This window comes from Schistocerca piceifrons, chromosome 2 (assembly GCF_021461385.2).
Source record: "Schistocerca piceifrons isolate TAMUIC-IGC-003096 chromosome 2, iqSchPice1.1, whole genome shotgun sequence".
NCBI lineage: Eukaryota > Metazoa > Arthropoda > Insecta > Orthoptera > Acrididae > Schistocerca > Schistocerca piceifrons.
In genome coordinates this window covers 311,405,265-311,426,309 of record NC_060139.1, presented here as the reverse complement: position 1 = coordinate 311,426,309, position 21,045 = coordinate 311,405,265, and the positions used below count along the sequence as shown (strand labels likewise).

Sequence of the window (21,045 nt, the reverse complement as noted above, 5' to 3'; positions counted from 1 at the left end):
ATCCTACGAGTTCCACATCACTGGCAATGGGTTATACACAATGCTGGTGATTATTTTGAAGGTCATTAAAACTTTGAAACACGTATCTATTTTGTATGAGCTGTAAATAAATAGTTGCCACTATTAAAGTTCAACCCTCGTAGATTGATTTCGTTATGTAATTATGACTGTAACATGTTCGTTAATCCTACATGTGAGTCACCCAGTTGACAACTATTAGAAATGGTAGGCCTTTCGAGCAGTTATACTGATATTGAAGTGTGACACTGTTGAGCAGAAACATATTGTTTTTAAACTGAAATTGTTGTGAAAGTTCCCTATAGGCTTACTCCAGAACTGTTTCGATAATAATTTTATAGTTACTTTTTCTGTTATGTGGGGAAGCGACTTTTAATCTGGCAAATTTGGTTTACAGTATATATTTCAGAACGAGCCTTTTCATTGCAAGTGCTGCATGTTGCCTTGTGATTGATTTGACTGTACAAATTGCCAAATACTCTTGGCAAACACAACATTGAACAGGTATTATCGTTAAAGGGTAACTTACCAACAACTAGTTCTCTAACTTCCTTCCATCGAAGTTCAGCAGCATGCTCATGTACAATAGTAATGCGAATACGGCGCTGGATACCTTGGTGGAGTAAGAACAGACCACGGCAAGGGAGATCATCACTATGATCCACAACTGCTGGCACGTACTCACCATTAGGTGCTGTAACCAGAACCAGAAATTTCAGAGATTTTGAAACTGAACAAGTATAACACAAACTGGAGTGTATCAGTACAAGTATATTTATTATAACTACTTTAGTCATACACACATATGTAAGTAACAATATTTACCTAATTCACAAATTTCAAACCAAACAAGAACATCATACTTGGCATGTACATGACTAGTACAAGGTGATGGTAATACTCCAAATTTTGGCGACCGTACAGGCTGGCTAATTGGTATTGATGGAGGAAGCATACGCTTTGGTGGCTGTCGAACACTGCAAAATAAATTTTATTGATGTACTAGCAATTCTACTAATTATGAATTTATTATACATTTCACAAGTGAAAGTACTTACAACTGTCCACCGTCCTGCTTTGCATCTCTATGAAGTGGGTGCTTCTGATAGTGGCCAAAAACTTCAAATACAATAGGCTGTGTCTTTAAGTATTCTATAAATGATTTTGTTACTGTAACTGTTATCTGAAAAAGGTTGTAATCATGTAAAAAAGTATCATAAAACTTATCATATCGTTCAACAATATGAGTATAACATTGTAACTATTTATGCAAAATTTCATATTAAGAAATATTAATACTATTACTTGAGTGTAGTGATGAATTCTATTTTACATACTTATAGTCTGGGAGATGAGTCTTTGGTATTGACAGCTCGGTAGCGTCTTTCCGTTGCCTAGCGACCGCAGGCAGGCAGCCAATGACGGCCTGACTTTGAGCGGGTAGCAAGGGCCACGTTGCCACTCTGAAACCCGGTCGCGCGTGCTTATGAAACTTACCAGTGTCTCGCGTGCAGGCGGTGCGATTGTTCGTTGTTTGTCTGAAGTTGAATTCACAGTTTATTTCGTTTTTGTTGTTTTTAGTGTTTCTTTGTTTATGTTTCGTTGTAAACAATGTCTAGTGCGGCGGGTAGTACCAGCCCAACACAAGAAGTGAAACGGAGGAAGAAAAGTGTGCTACACACCCAGGTCCGTGAATTCGTGTGCTCTGTGAGGGATTACTTTGAGAAAGAGAAGGACAAAGGTGGGCCCTTAATTCCTGTCGTTCAGGTTGTGAAGAGAAGTGCAGCAGCATTGAAAATAAGTAAGAACACTGTTGTAAAGATAGGGAAAGAACAGTATAGTGTAGATTGTGACGAGAGTGGCACAACAAAGCTGCACACACCAGGAAAGAAGCGACCGAGAAATAAGCAGGTGACAGCTTTGGGCGATTTTCAGAAAGACGCTATTCGTCGTCGTATATACAGCTATTATAAGAGAAGGGAACATCCCACTCTATCTAAATTACAGGTGTCGCTTCAGAAAGACGATCTTTTTAAAGGGAGCAAATTTTCATTGCGTACAGTGTTGAAAGACATAGGCTTCAGCTATTCACTGTTTAACGGACACAAAATATTAATGGAAAGGACTGATTTAGTTGCATGGCGGTGCAGATTTCTGCGCAGGATCATGGGTGTGCAATTCGAAAGTATAGTGTGGTTAGATGAAACTTGGGTCAATGCCAGCCATTCTTTACGTAGAGGCTGGAATGATGGAACACCCGAGGGGACAATGGCAGTGCCTGTTGGCAAAGGAGGGCGTATTATTGTCTTACATGCAGGAACATCGAAAGGTTTTGTGCCAAATTGCTTGAAAATGTTTCGGTCAAAAAAGACGGGAGATTACCATGAAGAAATGAACAGTGTAGTATTTCAAGAATGGTTCGAGACATCGCTTATGATGAATCTGACAAGTCCATCAGTGATTGTTATGGACAATGTGCCTTATCATTCCGTTGTTCACGATAAGGCACCAACCTTGGCAACAAAAAAAGACGATATCATTCAGTGGTTGAAACGGCGAAAAGTAGATTTCAGAGAAGATTTAAGGAAGGCGGAACTGCTCGAAATTGTGGCACAAAAGAAACCCCAATTTCCAACATATGTAATTGACGAGATTGCTAAAAGGCACGGGCATGAAATCATTCGGCTTCCTCCATACCACTGTCACTTCAATGCAATTGAAGGAGTGTGGGCGCAGATAAAAAATTACATTGCTGCAAACAATAAAAAATTCACGATCTCTGAAGTGGAAACTCTCCTTCCAGCAGCTATCAATAAAGTGACAAGCGAGACGTGGGCTAAAATTGTAAACAGCACTGCAAGTGCCATCAGAGAAGCGGCAAAAACCGAAGGGGTTGTGGAAGAATGCATCGAAAATTTAATTATACATCTGGGAGAGAGCAGTGATAGTTCGAGTAGTGCTGAGGAAGACAATGTCAAATCAGATTCTGACAGTGATGTGAGTGGTGTTTTTCCATTACAGTAACTACAACGTATTCAGGAATGTAAGGAGGGAGTTTGCTATCGATCTACAACCAGAGCATCATATTGTGAGTACTTTCTTCAGATTATAACTCTTAATACACTGACCAATTATTCTGTAGCTTGTAGTAGAACAAATTAATAATGCTAATACTTAACAATGGAAACCAAAACTGCTAATGTTCAACAACTTGTGAAAATAGTTTTCATTTCAGTTGTGAAGTTTAACAAATAACTTTATTATGTTTCAGCATCTTAGATACTTGTACTAAATAGCTCTTATCAGTTTTCGAGTTAATATATTTCAAGCATCAACTTTAAATAAATTCACACGTACCAATACGACTTGTATTTTGTCTCGCTTTTATTTCTGCTGCTAGAGAATGCGTGTAGCAGACAGGGCGCCGCGTGCTGTGAGCCACGTTCGGCAACAGCGCCGTCTGCCCACCGGAACTGTCAGTACCAATCACTCGTCTCACGGACTATATGTCAAATGACTAATAAAGAATATTAATCTGAGTACCGCATGTCAAATAATAACATTAACCCAATAACATCAGCACTGAACAGAAAAAAAAAACATGGCTGTATTGATATAAAGAGTCAAAAAATGCAGAGAGAAATAAGAGGTACTTAAAAAACACCAAATTAGAAGCAGAATAATGAAAAAAGTTCACATGTAAAATTTTTTCTCAATTAATATTCCTACACAAATGAACAATTCTCAGCCTGTTATGAAAAAAATGAAATACAATATTACTGACATTCAATAGATAATTAAAAAATTTTACTAACATTTTGGACATGAAAGAATCCAATGGGCCATCCATTTCCAACATTCTTAACAGGCTCTGTAGAAAATGCTTCATCATGTCGATGCAGAAAGCTGTATATAATCAAAGAAAAAAATAAGAAGGTTCAATACAATACAATACAATGAAAAACATGCAGAAATATTAGATAATAAGGTACAAAATGACCATCAAAAGAAACAGCAGTAAAACAGTAAAAACGTAAATTTGCACTTTTAGAATTAAAGATATATACCCTTCAAGAATATGAAGGCAGTTCAGAAAGTAGCCACAGTTCTACAGTCGTGTGGCACTAGTATTTGTGCGCAGAGTGCTGAAACTGTCATATTTGCATGTTCTCTGATTCAATAAGCGTCCAGATGTGAATGTGTGAACCTCATTCATTCACGATTTTGCTTGTTGTCACCCCAAAAACATGAGTACTGTAATAAAAAATCCTGCAAAATGTGAAGTGTGAGCAGTAGTAGGAGTTCTTTCAGTGCAAAACATTTGAGCAGCAGACATTCATTGTCAACCATGTACTGTGTATGGTCCACATATTATGAGTTAAGGTATTCTGCAGCAATTGGTCCGATTTTTTAAAAGTGGTAGAACAAGCATTCATTACGAAGAGAGTTCTGAGCCTCAAGCAATTCAAAGGGGATTTTTTTTATCATCCCCCATACAGCCCAGACTTTGTGCCATGTGATTTTCATCTGTTTGCTCCCATGAATAAGCGGCTTACATCACAGTGCTTCAACAATAATGAACTTCCAAATGCCTGAAAAATTGGCTACACGCCCAGGTGGTGGCAATTTATGGAGAAGTCATTTGGAAATTATTGAAAAACTATGACAAATGCTTAAATTTAAATGCTAATTATGTTGAAAAAGAGCACAAAGCTGCATTTTCCAGGTGTATGTAATGTTTTTTTCTATGCAAGTTTTTTATTTACAGCCAAACAGAGGTTACTTCCTGAACAATCCTTATATTTTACTAAATCAATAGTCCAATAAATGACAAGCAGCAGCATTAATTCCTTTTCAATAACAACTAAATGTTCTAATTTTGAAGAGTAATTTCTTTATAAGTTTTAAAGTTTGTAATAAATTTACTTATGTTGATGTACTGTCAGTAGTTACACCAACACCTGAATTACTACTTTGAAAATCTAAAATTATACTAGAAATTTATTAACAAACATATTTCTGGATGGTTCTGAGTTTCTACAATTCCAATGACTCTCAAAAAATATGCCCGAAAAGGATTCTTACTCACTACCCGTACTGTTATCATTACTGTCAGCAACACAATCACAATCACCACTACCATGATCCAATGCTGCTGCTGCTGCATATTACTTGATTAGGTGCTGCTAATATTATCTAGAGAAAACTGTTGCATAATTTTCTGTTATCTTTGTGGGCTTTTACATTTCACATCATTCAGATGGCACTCTTAAGAAAAATGAATGAGTTGATCTAACAGTATGTAAACGCCAGAAAACACATTTCTGAAACTACTCTGCATTATTTAAGAAGAAGGACCCATGTTCATCACAACCTAAATTTCTGCATAGTAAAAGTTAGTTCTGGTGAAAGAGAACAGGCACTTTCATTTACAATAACATAAGGAACTGATAGACTGCTGCCATGATAAAGATAACGTGGTGACAGGCAGCAATGAAAAGACAGTTACGCAAACACACATACACGGCATACAACTGTCATATAGAATGGAAGCAGCAATCTGGAGGCATGGGGGCGGAGTGGGGGGGGGGGGGGGGGGTTACAGAATATGGGGGTACAGTAAGGAGAGAGAAAGCACTGTCTGGCGGAGCATGCAGTGACTAGACTGACAACAGGTACAGCGTTGGGAGGCTGTGAGGTAGGGATTGGGGGGAGGTGAGGGGGACAAGGAGTGAAAAAGGAGAGGAGTGGGAAGGAGAAGAAGGGCAGGTGCGTTGGCAGAGAGCAGCACACAAAGAGGGTTGGGGGATGAGAATAGGAAGAATGTAATAGGACAGCGGGGGCAGAAACTGTTGGGTGGAGTGAGTGGGGACAGTAGGTTACTGTAGGTTGAGTTTGGGATAATTTCAGGAGTGGAGAAAGCATTATAAGGATAACTCCTTTCTACACAGTTCAGAAAAGCTGATGGTGGAGGGGAGGATCCAGATGGCCCAGGTTGTGAAGCAGCCACTGAAATCAAACATGTTATAATGAATTTGTTTGCGTGGGCATCCTCCTCAGCAAGCACAGAAATATTTGTTTTGTAAATAAAAACCACCATTTCTTGCTGCACTATATTTTATTTCCCCTAGACATGTTTCATCTTTTTCAATTTAAGGCATCATCAGTGGGATGAACTCTCTCACTGACGATGCCTTTAAGTGAAAAAGGCAAAATGCGTCTGGGAGAAACACAATACATCAAGAAAAGGTGGTTTCTATTTACAAAACAAACAAATTTGTTATGTTCAGCTGCATGTTGTGCTACGGGGTGGCCTACTTTGCTTTTGGCCAGTCTGATGGCAGCTATTCATCCTGGTGGCCAGCTGGTTCGTAGTCATACAAATATAAAATGCCATTTAATGATTGCAGCAGAGCTGGTATATGACATGGCTGCTTTCACACGTGGCCAAGCTTCTGATGCAGTACAATAAGCCTGTGACTGGACTGGGATAGGCAATGCTAGGTGGGTGGATTGGGCAGGTCTTGCACCTGTATCTTCCACAGGCATATGATCCCTGTAGCAAGGGGTTTGGATTGGTAGTGGCTCAGGGATGGACTAGGGATTTGTGGAGGTTGGGTGGGCGACAGAACACCACTTTAGGAGGCATGCGAAGAATCTTAGCTAGGATGCACCTCTTTTCAACGTATGATGATATGTAATCAAAGCTCTGACGAAGGGTGTCGCAGTTGTTCCAGTCTGGATTGGTATTGGGTGATGAAGGGGGCACTACTTTGTAGCTGATTCTGGGGTGGTGGGAGAACTGGGAGTGTGTGAGAAAATGACACAGATGTTTACGGACTAAGTCTGGGGGATAGGGCTTGTCTGTGAAGGTCTTTGTGAGACACTCAGCTACTGGGCATGGGAGCTCTTGTCACTGCAGGTATGCTGTCCCCGGGTGGCCAGGCTGTACAGGAGGATTTTTTGGTGTGGAAGGGATGGCAGCTGTAGAAATGCAGGTACTGTTCGTGGTTGGTGGGTTTAATATGGACAAAGATGTGGATGGAGCCATCAGAGAGGAGGAGATGGATGTCCAGGAAGGTGGTACACTGAGTTGACAAGGACCAGATGCGGTATATGGGAGAGAAGGTACTGAGGCCATAAAGGGATGAGGATAGGGTGCCTTGGCCCTGAGTCCAGATCATGAAGATGTTCTCAATGAACCTGAACCAGAAAAGGGGTTTGTCTTTTAGGAAGGCTAGGAAGCTCTTTTTTAGATGGGCCATAAACAGTTTGGTATAGGAGGGTGTAATGTGGTTTCTCATGAGGCTGGGCTGTGGATTTGTTTGTATATTTTTCATTCAAAGAAGAAGTTGTCGTAACTTAGGATGAAGTTGGGAATGAGGCCGTGGTCTTGGAGTCCAAATCATGTTGTGAAAGGTAGTGTTTCATTTACTTCATAAAACTGCTCGAAGTTATCTCTCTGTTTCCATATCAATCTTTTTACATGTATATATCAGCATTGTTTATGGGATTCAAGTTTTCGTATTTAGTGTCTCTGTTAGAAATTATCCCCAATATTACTAACGTTACTGGAATTCAGAACTGCCTCTTATTCGCAGTGACATAATAAGTTTTGTGGATGATAGCTTCCAAGAACTACCTCTGGAAAGCCTGATATTAATGTACTGCTTGACCTGAAGAGACACCAAAGTGTCACAGTCAATATACAAGGTCAAAATATCTCAATACAGGTAATTCATCTTTTACAATGCCACTGTTCTAATTAATATCAATTTATTGAAAAATTAATACAAATTCATTGATAACTTATGGGAAACTGTGTCCTGGAAAAATCCATGTTCAGATTTGTAAGCTATGATTAAAATGACATCTTTTAATGTGTGTATGAACCGCATTCTGTTTAGCTTCGATTTTGACATTTTCATACTGATTTTAGTTTTTGTAATATTATAGCCTATCTCTTCCCATGTCCAAACAGTTCAGTCAGTATATTACAAACAAGATTTGCATGCAAAGACAACTGGCAATCTATAATGGTCCCTAAATACACTCCTGGAAATGGAAAAAAGAACACATTGACACCGGTGTGTCAGACCCACCATACTTGCTCCGGACACTGCGAGAGTGCTGTACAAGCAATGATCACACACACGGCACAGCGGACACACCAGGAACCGCGGTGTTGGCCGTCGAATGGCGCTAGCTGCGCAGCATTTGTGCACCGCCGCCGTCAGTGTCAGACAGTTTGCCGTGGCATACGGAGCTCCAACACAGTCTTTAACACTGGTAGCATGCCGCGACAGCGTGGACGTGAACTGTATGTGCAGTTGACGGACTTTGAGCGAGGGCGTATAGTGGGCATGCGGGAGGCCGGGTGGACGTACCGCCGAATTGCTCAACACTTGGGACGTGAGGTCTCCACAGTACATCGATGTTGTCGCCAGTGGTCGGCGTAAGGTGCACGTGCCCGTCGACCTGGGACCGGACCGCAGCGACACACGGATGCACGCGAAGACCGTAGGATCCTACGCAGTGCCGTAGGGGACCGCACCGCCACTTCCCAGCAAACTAGGGACACTCTTGCTCCTGGGGTATCAGCGAGGACCATTCGCAACCGTCTCCATGAAGCTGGGCTACGGTCCCGCACACCGTTAGGCCGTCTTCCGCTCACGCCCCAACATCGTGCCGTCTTCCGCTCACGCCCCAACATCGTGCAGCCCGCCTCCAGTGGTGTCGCGACAGGCGTGAATGGAGGGACGAATGGAGACGTGTCGTCTTCAGCGATGAGAGTCGCTTCTGCCTTGGTGCCAATGATGGTCGTATGCGTGTTTGGCGCCGTGCAGGTGAGCGCCACAATCAGGACTGCATACGACCGAGGCACACAGGGCCAACACCCGGCATCATGGTGTGGGGAGCGATCTCCTACACTGGCCGTACACCACTGGTGATCGTCGAGGGGACACTGAATAGTGCACAGTACATCCAAACCGTCATCGAACCCATCGTTCTACCATTCCTAGACCAGCAAGGGAACTTGCTGTTCCAACAGGACAATGCACGTCCGCATGTATCCCGTGCCACCCAACGTGCTCTAGAAGGTGTAAGTCAACTACCCTGGCCAGCAAGATCTCCGGATCTGTCCCCCATTGAGCATGTTTGGGACTGGATGAAGCGTCGTCTCACGCGGTCTGCACGTCCAGCACGAACGCTGGTCCAACTGAGGCGCCAGGTGGAAATGGCATGGCAAGCCGTTCCACAGGACTACATCCAGCATCTCTACGATCGTCTTCATGGGAGAATAGCAGCCTGCATTGCTGCGAAAGGTGGATATACACTGTACTAGTGCCGACATTGTGCATGCTCTGCTGCCTGTGTCTATGTGCCTGTGGTTCTGTCAGTGTGATCATGTGATGTATCTGACCCCAGGAATGTGTCAATAAAGTTTCCCCTTCCTGGGACAATGAATTCACGGTGTTCTTATTTCAATTTCCAGGAGTGTACAATTTTGACCCACTGAATGATACTGAAAATTGGCCTTTGGTGTTACAAAGTATTGTGTAAATATTCGTTAGATTTGTGAAACAATTTGTATTTCTGATGTAGGGCTTGCTTGATGTTACAGGAATGATGACACATGAAACTGATTTGGTGTAGAATCTCAGATCGATCACGTGAAGCCGAACTCGCATTTTTCTCACATGACCTACTTAAAGCTTCGGACAAAGGCAGTCAGGTAAATGCAGTATTTCTTGATTTGCAAAAAGCATTTGATTCAGTATCAGATCTTTGTTTATTGTCAAAAGTGCGAACATATGGGTATCAAACAAAGGATTTTCGGTGGGGAGAGACATAACGTTATTTCGGATGAAAAATCATTGTTATATGTTAAAGTAACTTTGGGTGTGCCTCATGGAAATTTGTTGGAACCCTTGCTATTGTCTATGGTGAAGTACTGTCTGAAAGAAGGTGCATAAATATTCAGTCAGAACTTGACAAGATTTTAAAGTGGTGCAAAAATTGTCAATTTGTTTAATTGTTCAGATATGGTAAAATTGTGCATTCCACATAACAAAAAATGTAGTATCCTATGACTATAATATCAATGGCTCACAGTTGGAATTGGCCAACTCCCACAAATAACTGATGTCACACGTTATAAGGATATAAAATATAGGCTCAGTCATGGGTAAAGCAGCTGGTGGAGTTCGGTTTATCGGTAGAATACTGGCAAAATGCAATTAGTCTACAAAGGAGATTGCTTACAAATCACTCATGTGTCCCATTCTGGAATACTGCCCAAATGTGTGGGACCTGTACCATATAGGACTAATGGATTCACCATATACAAAGAAGGGTAGCAAGAATGGTCACACTTTTGTTTGACCCTTTGGACAGTGTCATAGGGATCATGCAGAAACTCGAACTGGCAGACTTTTAAAGATAGATGTAAACTATCCTGAGAAAGCCCTCATACAAAGTTTCGAGAACCAGCTTTAAATGATGATTCTATGAATGTACTACAACAACTCCCTACTTATCGCTCACATAGAGATTGTGAGAACAAGATAAGTTTAATTACAGTGCAGACAGAGGTATTTAAACAATTACTCTTCCCACACTCAATACGTGAATAGAATTGGAAGAAGCCGTAATAACTGGTACACTCTGCCATGCAGTTCACAGTGATTTGCAGAATATAATGTAGATGTAGAATCTAGTATAGAAGATCATATTGATTTGTATCAAATATGTAGGAAGTAAATGTAAGCGTATACAGCTGGCAACTGGCACTGTGTGCCAGTGTCACTTCCATTTCAGCTCTCTTGTCTTAAATTTCCCAACTGTTGTCTTGGCCTGGCATGATTTCGGTTTAATGTTAGAATCATTTCCCACAGCATGTGCCTTGCAAACCTTCATAGGAAAGTTGCTTATTTCTTGAACTGTTGTTTAGTGAAACATTATATGGAATTTTGTCACAAAAAATATTAATAAAATGACTAGTGTAATTGCATCACAGTGCTTTTGTTGTTAATCAACTGATGAGTTCTCAAAACCCAAGAGACAGAGACTACAAATCATCTTGCTGATGCAATCTCTGAACATGGACTACTTATTTAGGAAGATAAGTGTGTGTTACAAAGTATTTACTTTTCAATCTAAATGTTTGAGCTTATGCTTTATCTTTTTTAACTATGGAACATGTTTGATCACTTTCATTCCTACTGATTACTGGCCCTTACCAACAGTTATAATTACTCAAAAACTTTAGTAAGTTTTTAAAATTAAACTTTATGAATTCTGTGTAAGAAATGTTCCTAAGCGGAAAGTATCCTGAGGCAGCACTATTAGTGCAAAAATCGTTACCTTAAGGCTTGTGGGATATAATATTTCAGTTATTTAATGAAATAATGGGTGACAACATAATAAGACTCAGAAGAAATGTATGCAAACTAGCTCAATTTCTTTCCCCTCTGGCAGTCTACATTACTAAGCAACTATTCCAGAACACAACCCAGTTGCAGGTTGCCTACCTAATGGCTTCCACGGGCAACAAAAATTTCACTTTAAATATTTCCTGTAATTATTGACCAAATTTAAAATGCTGTAGTAATCTACTCATTAAGTGGTATAATCATATGTTAAAAGTTTAACATAATATAACAAGTATTATAGTAAGAGTCAGTGTGTTTTTCTAGAGGCAGCATAGCTGAAAGCACACAAATACCCAGACTTCAGTGTGTGTGAGTTGTACCTGTGTGTGTGTGTGTGTGTGTGTGTGTGTGTGTGTGTGTGTGTGTGTGTGTGTGTGTGTCTTATGGGTGCGTAACAGTGAAGTAATCAGTGCTCTTGCGCTTAATGTGGAGATAAACTAAAACTACTGTAACCTCATGCACTTGAAATGACCACAAAGTCACTCTGTCTCACAAGCACTAAAACCAATTAGAAGGAAAAGCAGCTATACATTAAATTAAAATGCAGAAGAGCTAAAAGAAAAGCACAGAGAAATGTGACTGGCTGACCTCTTACAAAAAACTTGGGTGAGCCAGTCACCCTGTTGAGACATTAAAAAACATTTGCCTAAAATCTTGTTAAAAATGTTGGACAATTCACAAAACTTTAAAATTTGAACCACATTTCTTAGAACATTGCTCGAAATGGAGGGCAGAGCCATTGGCAAATCTGCTGTAGTTCAATGGTCAGCAAATAAAATGCAGAACAATAAAATGTGACACACAGTGATCTGCAGGCACAAGCACCACATATTGGAGGGTCCTCTCACTGGAGTGAGAATCCATGTGTCATGGGTCTGTGATCTATGTGAAGACGGGTAAGAAAGACCTCGTCCCATCGACTTGGCTGGAAGTAAGTATGCAATGGCCGAGTTGTGGGCTTTACGACACGGAGCTTGTTGTCAGCCACTTCCAGCCTCTCACCTTCCCATTCATGCAGGACTTTGTACCTCAACAGCGAGGTGGTAACACGCAGAAGGGTGGCACACTGAAATAGCTGGTGATCATGACACGCCTCCTTGGCTGCTCGAACTGCCCTTTCGTTCCCCGAAATTCCCACGTGCCCAGGTACCCAGCAGGGAGACACCTCCTTCCCCAGGCATTGTAGTTGGAGGAGGGCATCCTGGATATTCTGGATGACTTTATCTGCTGGGTACAAATGTTGAGATAGTAAAGGGCGATCAGAGAATCTGAACAGACAAGAAATTTGGGACTGGAAGAAAGTCTCAGCTGCTCCAGTGCCCGCAAGATAGCATATAACAGATACACCAGACAACAGTTAACCATTTTCTGCAAGGTTTTTCCTATGCAGCTCATTAAGGCAATACTCCTGTAACTATTGGGCGAGGTATCAGCAATGTCTTGTCACAAATATCCATACATATTTGCAGACAATGGATATACAAGACTGATGGTTGCATTACTTTGACACTTCTGTTTTATGATTACTTCTGTTAGGTTACTGATGTTTTCACATTATGCATGAATAATTGGTTAATTCTTGATAGTACACATTATGTTGGAAAATGTAGATTTTAATTATGTAAATTAGTATGTAACACTTGCTTTATTTAAATAATACTCTCTGGCTTTTTTCTGTGTATTTATTGCTCTTTTGTAACCTTTACTGTATAGGCCTGAAGATGGCATAATGTAATGTCGAAAGTGGTTGCCTAACAAATAAAACCAAAATAACGGCTGTTGGTATTTTATTATTGGAAGCAGAGAGATAGGTCAGTGGCTGAGAATGACAAAGCAGCACCACAGAAATGAGTGTCAGGAGGCTCTCCAAAACCTGACCCCATGGGCAAGTAGAAGTCAAGCCCCATAGGACATGATAGGGGCTGAAGACTCTCAGGAAGAGAAATGGTTGGGGGATTTGTTGCATAAGATCTGTGAGAGCCTCAGAGTCTACTGCATCCAGCAGAGGTAAATACAGAGAGGAAGATGTAATCCTCTGCCGCGTGCATGAATGTCAAGCTGCATGAATTTTAACTGCAACTGCTTGCAGGTCAGTAGCCAGGGGAAGAGCAGAGGAATGGTTCACATTTTTGAGAAACACGGCAACCCCTCCCTTGGCCCTTTCCCTAGTCAGGTCATCCTTGCTATAGGGTGTACAGTCCCGTTGCACAGGGGCAGCAGATGCCTTAAAATTCGTTTCCTGCAAACACATGCACAGGGGGCATTCTGTGTCAGGAACTTCAGCTCCTGCACATGTGTCCTGAGCCCGTTAAGATTCCATTGGAGGATGAGAGCCACCTATCAAGGGTGTAGCACTTTGATCCTGACTTTCAGCTGTGGAGGGGAGCCAACAACAGATGGAGGCTCAATCTTGGGGCGAGGGGATCGCCCCAGTTCAACATCAAGTTCCATAGCCTCTAAAGAAGAATCAAGACAGATGTCAGAAAGGTTGGCGACGATTCTACCTGTGGTGGACATTTTGCCTTGCGTAGAGCTTGCAGCCACAACTGTGGCTGTGGTTGTGGCAGCACTGGACAGCGTACCAGACGAAATCTTTGCAGGAGCACGGAGCTCCACAATGTCAGCAATCATGTCTTTTTCTGAAGTTCTGGGCAGAGGGACAGGCTTAGAAATGACAGCAGCAGCACAAGTTCACGAACAAATGAAGGTACTAGTGCTGACGCTAGCAGCCTCTGTTTGTGTAGCAGCGTCAACTTTCCGCACTGCCTGTTTAACAATCAAACTGAAGGAGGTAGCAACAGTTGGGCATGGCTTTCTACATTTTTTTGGCCTCATTATATAGGATGTGGTTCATAGTTTTAAGCTCTTGTATTTAACGTTCTTGCAGATACACGTTGCAGTGCCGGCTCCAGACAGGGAGAGCTCCAGAGCAATTCACACTCTTCAGTGAAGATGAACAAGGGACACCTTCATGGGTGGTCTTACCACATTTGCCATAAGTAGCTTCTCCTCAACACCCAACAGTATTGTGCCCAATGCGCTGGCATTTGAAACACTGCACTGGGTTGGGTACATAAGGCCGCACACTTAGGCAGAGGAAACTTGCCTTAACATGCTCAGAAAGTTTCGTGCTATTAAACATCAGGAGAAAGGAGTCAGAATTTACAAGATCCCAATCCATCCTCTTCATGATACTCATATTTCACATGTCAACTATTCATTTTGGAGCCCACTCATCTTTCAGTTCATCCTTGGGAATGTCCACCAGATCCCTGCACATCAAAACACCTTTGCTGTAATTCAAGGTGGTGTGCAGCTCAGTTTTAATGGCATATTCATCAAGGCATTGTGCATTATGTAGATTCTTACCTTGTTGGGAACTAGTGGTTTCCTCCAGCAGTGTCCCATTATGCAATTGCTTAACACATTTTAAACTGTCAGCAAAAAAGAAAGGTGAAACTTTCTCAAAGCTGTCCTATTTCCTTTTGACAATTAAAAAAACATTCTGACTGGCACATGTGTTCTATTACTAGACCTAAAACTCAAAGATTTCGCTCATGAGTCAGGAAAACTGGCTACACGAGCCCTCTTACTTGAATGGGTGTTGGTACCTATCAGTGGCCCACCCTTTCTGCTGGGAGGAGGATAAGAACATTTCTGAGGATCCATTTTGGTCCCATGAGCAGCTAGGGAAATAACAGTCCACTCAGAGAGAGCCCCACCTGCCTGAGTAAGCCTTAAACAACTGAGGTGTGGCAGGTTCCCCAGAGTTTGCCTGCTAATGACTGTTCAACCTCAACAGCCTTGTGTACACAGTGGCAGCCAGTCAAGGAATATTTTAGGAAATTGGTTAAAAATTTTTATTTCAAAAGCCCAGTCACATCTTTACAAGTTTTCTGCCAGAGAAACTTCAGCTGTGCTTACATGAAACAAGTTTCTGTCTTTCAGAACTGAGGGAGTTCTGTCCAGTTAAAGGTATTGACAAGAGATGCCCTCAGCCCTCTGCTGAGATCACTAGCAAATTCATGCAATCGGTTTTAGCCAATAGCATGCATGGGATACAGCTCACATGGACACTGGAGGATTCTGCATTGCAAAACACAGTTGCCTCTCTCTCTTGTGATACAGACCTCAAGCAGAACAGACGTCTTTTGCAGGAGGCAGAGCCACTGGCTCTGCATTCCATGACTGGCCACCAATATCAATTAACATGAACCGCCTCCCTTTCCATTGCCCACTTCAATTAGTTGTTCGACCTCCTAGACTGGCCTAAACCTGGTAACTTCCGACCCTAGGCGCACACTTTGTATACTGTACACTGAAATATATTCTCTTTATTTTACCTAATTTCCTGTTCTGTCATTTAACGGCAGTCCTGGATACCCACTCACATGTCCTGACTGCTCGACCTCCTGTACATTGTCACTGTAATCAGAATCCAATAACCTTCCCTCCCCCTTCCCTGCCCATGTACATATGTATCCCACTGGCATGGACCACACCTTGAGATTGAGGTTTTTTTATACAGGTTTTTCATTCCTCGCTAATCTGGGTGGTCAAGCCGAGATCCCTATTCCCTGAGACACACAATATTCCACCGACACACTGCATGGTGGTTGCTGAAGCATGCCCAGAGCTTACAGTGATAGGGGTTGGCGGCACTTACCAGTTCCCAGCTCTGAAACCCAGGGGTTGCCAAGCAAATGAATGCTGAGCCCCTGAAGGCTACAGACCTTATTCACCCAGTATTTGAGAATAAGAGCACTTAGTGACAGCCAACAAACTTTACACATAATTTCAAATTTTTTACAAAATCTTTCCTCACTGACATCCCCACAAAATGATGAAAGGAAAAAAACAAGTTTTCACTTACTTCAAGCAGTAAAACTTCAGCATCAGAAATAACATTTTAATTTATTATTTCTTCACTATGACTATGTGCAATGCAGTTTGCTGACAGGATCCACATATAGCACAGAATGTACTTCCAAAATTATATCATTGTATGACACAGTTCTGGAGGTGTGGCATCATAGACATTTAGGTGCATGAAAAACTAGCTTCTGCATAAAATGGTGCACAGTAAAACTTCAACATTAGGCATGCCATTTAATTTATTACTACTTTACCACTAACTCTACTCACAACACACTTTACAGAAAGTATCTATATGCATTACTGAACGTAAGTATATTATCATACGATAGTTCAGGAGATATGTCATAAACAATGACATGTGAAAAATTTGATTCTGCTTAAAATGGAGTTCAAATTACCGACACTGTATTTATCAAGTGTCTCATAATGATGGTCCTTAGTGGCTTCCAATGAACTTTTTAAGTATAATTTCAAACATTTTCTACACTTTTTCTCCCTTACAAGCCTATCATCAAATATTTTTAAAACATTAACTCATATGTACAGAAATCAGGCATTTGAAGCTGTTTTATAATTGGGCATTTGATTCTTTTCTGGTGTTCGTTAATATGAAAAATGCTGCCCCATGGTTTAGAGTTAATGTTAAGTTCAGAAGAAGGCAGCAGCACACCTCCTTCTGTAGGACTATGCCTAGTGAAACACTCTGGTGTTCAAACTAGTCTTCAGGTCATTGACAGTAGAAGTGTTAATATAGGTCAGCAAATGACTGCATTGCATGGCAAATACTGTAGCAGAGTATTCTTTGCAATGTAGAAGATGCCTGTTGTATTGATCACAACTTTATGGTGCAAAACATCACAGGTAGCAGGCAGCAAACTTCCAGCTGCTGATATTTAGCTGCACTGCAAGTTCGCTGGCATGCACACTTTGCATCTTTATGAAAATGGAGGACTTTGAAACATACATACATTGGACAACCGAAATAGTCAAGGAGTAAACATTTATTAAGTCTGTGTACAAAAGTAATACTCAGCTTTTAGTGTTGACACATGGTGGCTTGGTATTCGATGTCCATCTTGCCTAGCCTAATGTATTGGGGATACTATCTACTCTAAAAGTGTTTAGCGCAACTGCTCCATTTGACAGCACTCAATTCTGTTACTGACTAATAATTTCATTTAACATTTGTCATTGATCAGATTGACAATTACTTGTACGTACTTGTATGTGAAACTGAAGATAGTGTCGACTGACATGGACAGGAACTGTAGACCTTTAGGCACTCAGATTTTTTTGAGACAGATGTGAACTGGACTCAACTGGCTTTGAACTGTTGCATGAACTAAGTGGAAGTCGCCTTTTGTTGCTATTAATACTGTGATTGGCAATATAACCTTGCATCGGTTAACACAAAAATAGATCAGGATATCAGTGTACATTGTGGCAACTGATATCATTAGTTGTGGACAATCATGATGCTCTGACAATCTTGTAGCAGAAGCAGAAATTGGTCCTTTTGTGAGTATCACCTACATGCAATATATTAGAACTCAGTGTGGCACCATAACTAGAGTGCCTGGAAGGTGGCACCCTTTTGATGCACATTACTGCGTACAACAGACTAAATACATAACAATACCTATTTAACTATCTAGCCAGCTTGGTCCCTTTCATTCTGTATCATTTGCTCACTGTTCTGCTTCTTGTATTTACTGTACAGCATGTTACTGCTTCCTGGTACCCACCTACTCTTACGAAGAAGAGGAGGGGAGCTGGATTAGGAAAGGCTGTAAGTCAAATGTCTATGGTATCTGTTGATTCATTGTGCTTGGTAAGCAAAACTTCTTTGTATTTTAACGTATCAGTCCCATTCTGTGCTGTAAATTACATCTACTCTCAGTCATTACTTTAAAAAATCTGCAACTGCTTTTGCTTCTGCTCCTTTCAAGTGTGTAAAGTAGAGCTTCCTTTTATTGCTGTGATATTTGGCTATGATATTTTACCTGCACAGTTTCTTCAGTAATTTAGAGGGACAGATTACAATTTTATGAAGTTTTCCATGTTCACATATGTGTAACGGTTAACTCCATGAAGAATGGTCAAAAGCTTTGTTTAAATTAATGAAAATAATCACAGCTATACGTCTGAAACTTTTTCTTAAAAAAATTTCATCTCTTCTCTTATGTGGATCTTAATGTCAATATTCACTCAAGTTTTATATCTCAGGATATACACCTAATGCACACCCTCAAGAGGAAAATGAATTACCAGATACTTATGTTTTGGGCATACTCTGTTTCCTATAACTGAGAAAATGCACTGTTCTCGCTATTTTCCAACCTGGTATTGAAGAACTATAGAGTAAAATGTAATAAAGTATTTTCTTCTTGATAAAGCTTGTAATTATGTGGGCTGGTTGAAGACACTGTATAGACATTCCAATAACTATATTAGTAGCAATAATGGATGTCATTTGTCCAACATTTTATCATCCACAAAGACTTGAAATTCAACCACAATAAATTTTCAACAGAATGTATAAACAACAGGAGCTGCTTGGTGCACAGTTGAGATTTCTGCTCTATTCCAGTGTAAAATGAATTAAGTGACAAACTAGGACACTCACTTGAACTGACAGAAAATGTCAGCATATTCCGTAGAGATGTCGACAGCTTGCAGTACTGTGACCCTAAATTTAAATTCCTTCCCTATTTGTAGATGTTCTGGGAGGTCTTCCTCTTTAATATCTGATGATACAGAGCTATCACCACGACCACTATCTGCATCACCATCAAGGTCTGAAAGACAAAATACACAGAGCATAAATGGAAATTTCAAAATAACGAGTGTCAAATACCTGTAAATAGAAATAAAATAACCTAACAAGTTGCACTAGGAATTCAAATCACCATCTCTATAGGCATTTAATATTATGAATATAATAGAGGGAAACATTCCACGTGGGAAAAATATATCTAAAAACAAAGATGATGTAACTTACCAAACGAAAGCGCTGGCATGTTGATAGACACACAAACAAACACAAACATACACACAAAATTCAAGCTTTCGCAACCAACGGTTGCTTTATCAGGAAAGAGGGAAGGAGAGGGAAAGACAAAAGGATGTGGGTTTTAAGGGAGAGGGTAAGGAGTCATTCCAATCCCGGGAGCGGAAAGACTTACCTTAAGGGGGAAAAAGGACAGGTATACACTCGCGCACACACACACATATCCATCCGCACGTACACAGACACAAGCAGACATTTGTTAGGCAAAGAGTTTGGGTAGAGATGTCAGTCAAGGCAGAAGTACAGCGGCAAAGATGTTGTTGAATGACAGGTGAGGTATGAGCGGCGGCAACTTGAAATTAGCGGAGGTTGAGGCCTGGTGGATAATGTTGACCTCCATCTGTCCAATGGCCAGCTTTAATATTAGGTTGACGTGTAAGTTCATAGCATTTTTCTGTAAGATTAATAAACACAATAGACACACTTAACAGAGATTTTAGTCATCAACAATATATTCTCCTTCACTATTTACAACTGTCCGCCAATGCTGGGCTAACTTTTTGATTCCCTGACTGTCTAGAAATCACACAGTTTTGAGGTGAAGAACTCGTTGGAGCACATTGTCTTCACAAAAGAAGTTCCTTGAGAGTTGTTCAATAGAGAACATAAATGGTGAAAATCTGAGGGTACAAGATCAGGTAAAAAAGGTAAGTACAGAAAGACTTCACAACACAATTCCTATGTAGAGTTTTTTATCAGTCTAGAAGAATGTGGGCAGGCATTATTGTGGAGTGGCACCACTTCACAAGTCTTCCTGGATGTCATGCTTGGATTGCATCTGAAAGGCATCTCAGTTGTTGACAATAAATATCAGCAATGATGGTTATGATGTACCTTCACTCATGATGTGTGTGATTTCAGAGATTGTGCATCCATGCAGTTCACAGGCCCACTTATTGAGACCACCTGGGTTGGCCACGTGGTGCGCTCTGGTGAGCCATCAGAGAAACAATATTATTTAAGTGATTGCAAATGAGTGTTTGTCATATTCTGTAACCTGTATTACTGTTGTCCATTCAATGTGCTCAGTGCTGTGTGCAACATGTACTTCACTGTATTGTACATTGGCTCTGTTATACTATGTTCCTTAAATTGCGTTTGTTCTTGCTATAACAGTTACACCTCAGGAAAGCAATTCGTAGCACACCACACCATTGCTGTTCCACCAGATGCATCATGTTATCTTTTGTGGATGTGTGCAGGTCTTTGTATTGTGCAGACACTACATCATGGCAGTTTCAGGTGGAGAGTAATTTGAACTATCGTTGCACGAGATACTGGTAGAGGCCAGGCCTGAACCACCACTGCCAACTACAGCATACAATTGCACTGTAGCCACTACCAAATGCTTTGTGTACTCCAATTTTCTTTGTGTTGTGAATTGCTTGTTTTTATTCCTCATTTTTAAATGAGTGAAGGGACTAATCCTGATGCATAAAGGGATTCAAATGCGGCTCTCACCACAACAAAATGAATCACAGTGATCCCTATGACCATTATGCTTTTATGGAAGCACAGAACACGGATGAAGGATGACAGTTGTTCGAGAGGGAGGCAGGGCTTACTCCTTTGCACCGCTCCTCTTCCCTCAGGCTGCCTAAGTTCTCGTTTGTTTACAGTCATGGCAGATCGCCACGATATACG

At 41.0% G+C, this 21,045-nt stretch overlaps 1 protein-coding gene across 1 annotated transcript in view; it reads right to left on the bottom strand.

The window, feature by feature from the left end:
* Window positions 1–21,045, bottom strand: part of LOC124777969 (kinesin-like protein unc-104) — a 348,239-nt gene that overhangs the window by 51,330 nt on the left and 275,864 nt on the right. Inside the window, exons 23-27 of the mRNA XM_047253531.1 lie at window positions 18,958–19,129; window positions 3,834–3,924; window positions 1,077–1,201; window positions 844–995; window positions 548–712 (exon numbers count right to left, since the gene is read on the bottom strand). Of these exons, the coding sequence (XP_047109487.1) occupies window positions 548–712; window positions 844–995; window positions 1,077–1,201; window positions 3,834–3,924; window positions 18,958–19,129 (705 nt within the window). The remainder of the gene's footprint in view (window positions 1–547; window positions 713–843; window positions 996–1,076; window positions 1,202–3,833; window positions 3,925–18,957; window positions 19,130–21,045) is intronic.